Source organism: Mastomys coucha, unplaced genomic scaffold (genome assembly GCF_008632895.1).
Source record: "Mastomys coucha isolate ucsf_1 unplaced genomic scaffold, UCSF_Mcou_1 pScaffold5, whole genome shotgun sequence".
Lineage (NCBI taxonomy): Eukaryota > Metazoa > Chordata > Mammalia > Rodentia > Muridae > Mastomys > Mastomys coucha.
Genome location: NW_022196911.1, coordinates 96,065,639 through 96,068,853, shown reverse-complemented (window position 1 = coordinate 96,068,853; position 3,215 = coordinate 96,065,639). Strand labels below are relative to the sequence as shown.

Here is a 3,215-nt window from a genome sequence, read left to right as displayed (position 1 = left end):
CATCCATCCATCCATCTCATCCCATCCATCCATCCATCCATCCATCCATCTCATCCCATCCATCCATCCATCTCATCCATTCATCCATCCATCCATCCACCCATCCATCCAGATTTCATTTCACATTCTCATTTCACTGACACACAACTGTCTATCTGCACATTTCCCAAGGTGCAGTCAGTAGCAAGTATCAGCCCACTTGCAGCTCATCCAGACTGAGTTTCCTCTATAAGAATGATTTCCCTGGATGCTGAGCGGTAGGTAGATTTGAGAGGAGAGGCCTATGGGAAGGATGTTTACCCAAAGTGCCTCTGCCATGGTGATATCAGCAGAACCTCCCGGGAAAGGAATTTCTGATTCCAAACCACCCCACTTAATGTCACAGGCTATCCTTCTCTCTGAGTAATGGGGCAAGCCTTTTGGGACTGTGATGAATCTGCCTCCTTTGAAGCCATCTAATGAAACTCTGATTTCACCAACCTCTTATATCCAGGAAGAGGCTGCTGTGACACAAGCCGAATGGAATAATTTTATAGGATGAGGAGGGACTGTTTGGAAGCAATCTAAGTAGCATATTTTGAAGAAAAATTGGCTTCAGCACCAGGAAAGAGAATTATACTGTTTCCCAAGCCCCCGCCCACTGGTATGGGTATAAAAAGACCTTGAAGGAAGGAGAGACTCAAACTTCACCCAGATCTACCTACAGCAGCTCACCACTCCCATCACCTCTCCCCAAACCATGTCCTGTGAGACTTGCCTGCCCGCCCTGAGCTGCCGCACCAGCTGCTCCTCCAGGCCCTGCGTGCCCCCCAGCTGCCATGGCTGCACCCTGCCTGGGGCCTGCAATATCTCCGCCAATGTGGGCAACTGCAATTGGTTCTGTGAGGGTTCCTTCAATGGCAATGAGAAGGAGACCATGCAGTTCCTGAATGACCGCCTGGCCTCCTATATGGAGAAGGTGAGGCAGCTGGAGAGAGAGAATGCAGAGCTGGAATGTAGGATCCAGGAGAGGAACCAGCAGCAGGATCCCCTGGTGTGTCCTGCCTACCAGGCCTACTTCAAGACCATTGAGGAGCTGCAGCAGAAGGTGAGAGGGTAGCCTATCTCAGACCCAGCAACAGCTGCCTTTTCTTGAGTGGGGAGACCTGCTCAAGTTCAAGTGGATCTCACATTGGAACCATTTTTTCAGATTCTGTGTGCTAAGTCTGAGAATGCCAGGCTGGTCGTGCAGATCGACAATGCCAAGCTGGCCTCTGATGACTTCAGGACCAAGTATGTTGGGTGACTTCCAAACCTTGGTGGTTCTGTCATGGGTCTGTGGGTCTAATGTTGCCTGGAAGGGCAGGTGGAAGGGATGAGAAAGACATTTCTTCCTTTTTCATGTTTCCTCCTGAGTCTGGCTATAAAGAAATAAGCTTCAAATAGGCATTCAGACCCCCAGCCCTTCAGCTGATATAGTTGACTCCCCTGTATTGGAAGTGGTTGGAACCAGAAGTGTTTCTTGCTTTTGGCTTTCCTTCTGAGTTGTGGGATATTTGAATATTCATAATGAGCTATCTTGGAACTCCATAATATCTCCCCATACATGGAGACCCCCAAAAGCACAAAACCCATTTGATAAGGTGTATAAATACCATATATAAATAATATAAATTTATATATAAATATATAAATACCATAAGCACAGCTGCACGTCACTTTATACACCATGTTTAGTGCACCTGCATTGTGAATCTGCTCTGTCAGTTAAGTCACATGGGGCAGTTTGAACTATGGTGTTATGCCCCTCAAACACTTTCAGATTTTTAAGCATTTTGGGAATTGGATCTTCTGGTTAGTGATGTTCAACCTATATCAGGGTTTCTAGAATGTTCTTTTTTATAAAACTCCCAAATCCAGAGATGGGAATGCATTGATTTGGTGTTACATTAATCAATAGCATCAAGAAAAGACTGAGGGACCCACCTTATGGGAGTCTGTAGACATAAGTGAGTCAAGACCCCCCCCCTCAGCTGATCCACACATAGCAAGAAGAAAACAGAAGAGGGAAGGCTTATGGATACGCTCATGGAGTTCTTGGTTCAATACCACCCTGAGGAGATATTGGCTGATCCTCCCACCCTGTGTGTGCAGGTACCAGACTGAGCTGTCCATGAGGCAGTTGGTGGAGGCTGACATCAACAGCCTGCGCAGGATCCTGGATGAGCTGACCCTCTGCAAGTCTGACCTGGAGGCTCAGGTGGAGTCCCTGAGGGAGGAGCTGCTGTGCCTCAAGAAGAACCACGAGGAGGTATGAAGAAATACTTTAAAAAGCAAGTTTCACAGCGTCAGCATGACACCTTTAGCATCCAGAGAGGCTTCCCCAAATCAGGAGGTACCAGCTGTCAGGGTCCATGATGTGGGGCCATTCCCTGAAGGACTCTAAGCTAAGGTCCCAGGAAGACCTTTTCACTGTATCCTTATCGAAGAGTGAGGTGAGCTGGGGATGCTCTGGCACACAGGGGAGTGTAGGCAGCTGCTCGAGCATCGATGTCCATCCATAGACTTCCCATCTCTGCTGGTTGTTACCACTAGGTCCTGGAATTGATGGTGGAGATGGAGGGTAGAAAGAAATAAAATAATTCATGGCTCCTCTCTTTAAGAACCTGCAGCCTAGTGTGGAGGGCAGATAGGGAGTCCTCATGATATAATGTAAGGCTGAGTGAAGTAAGAGCGGTGTGGTGTGCATAGTAAGAGGAAGCCTGTCTTCCACAGAGGAGCTGGGGAGCATTTCTCAGAGGCAAGAGAGAGATTTCAATCAATACTTGAGTGTTGCCATTTGAGGGTGTAGGCTGTGCAAAGAAGTGCTGAAGCAAGGCGTATTTAAGTAAGGCTAAGCACTGAGCACCCGAAGGCATGTGGTGGACAACGGGAGGATTTGCAGGTATCAAGGGCCAGCCTCAGAAGGCTGTGAAGATGCTTCAGGCTTTGTTTCAGAAAGACGTGGCTGTGGTTCCTTTCGGAGCTTTGTTGTGATGTCTGCATCTTTAGAATGATCAGGATACTTGTTTTCAGGCCCCCGCCCCACATCCCTTTCTAGGTAGCACTGTACTCACTTCCTTGTAGCAGGAAGAGTGCAGATCTGTCTTTGTAGGCTCATTCTTTCTCCTTCTTCCATCAGGAAGTCAACACCCTGCGCTGCCAGCTTGGAGACCGCCTCAACGTGGAGGTGGACG

The 3,215-nt window shown here is 48.1% G+C and overlaps 1 protein-coding gene across 1 annotated transcript in view; it reads left to right on the top strand.

Moving 5' to 3' along the window:
* LOC116076962 (keratin, type I cuticular Ha4-like) overlaps positions 1-3,215 on the top strand; it is a 16,554-nt gene that overhangs the window by 11,893 nt on the left and 1,446 nt on the right. The window contains 2 exon segments of the mRNA XM_031351102.1: positions 1,052-1,087; positions 1,144-1,159. Coding sequence (XP_031206962.1) covers positions 1,052-1,087; positions 1,144-1,159 — 52 coding nt within the window.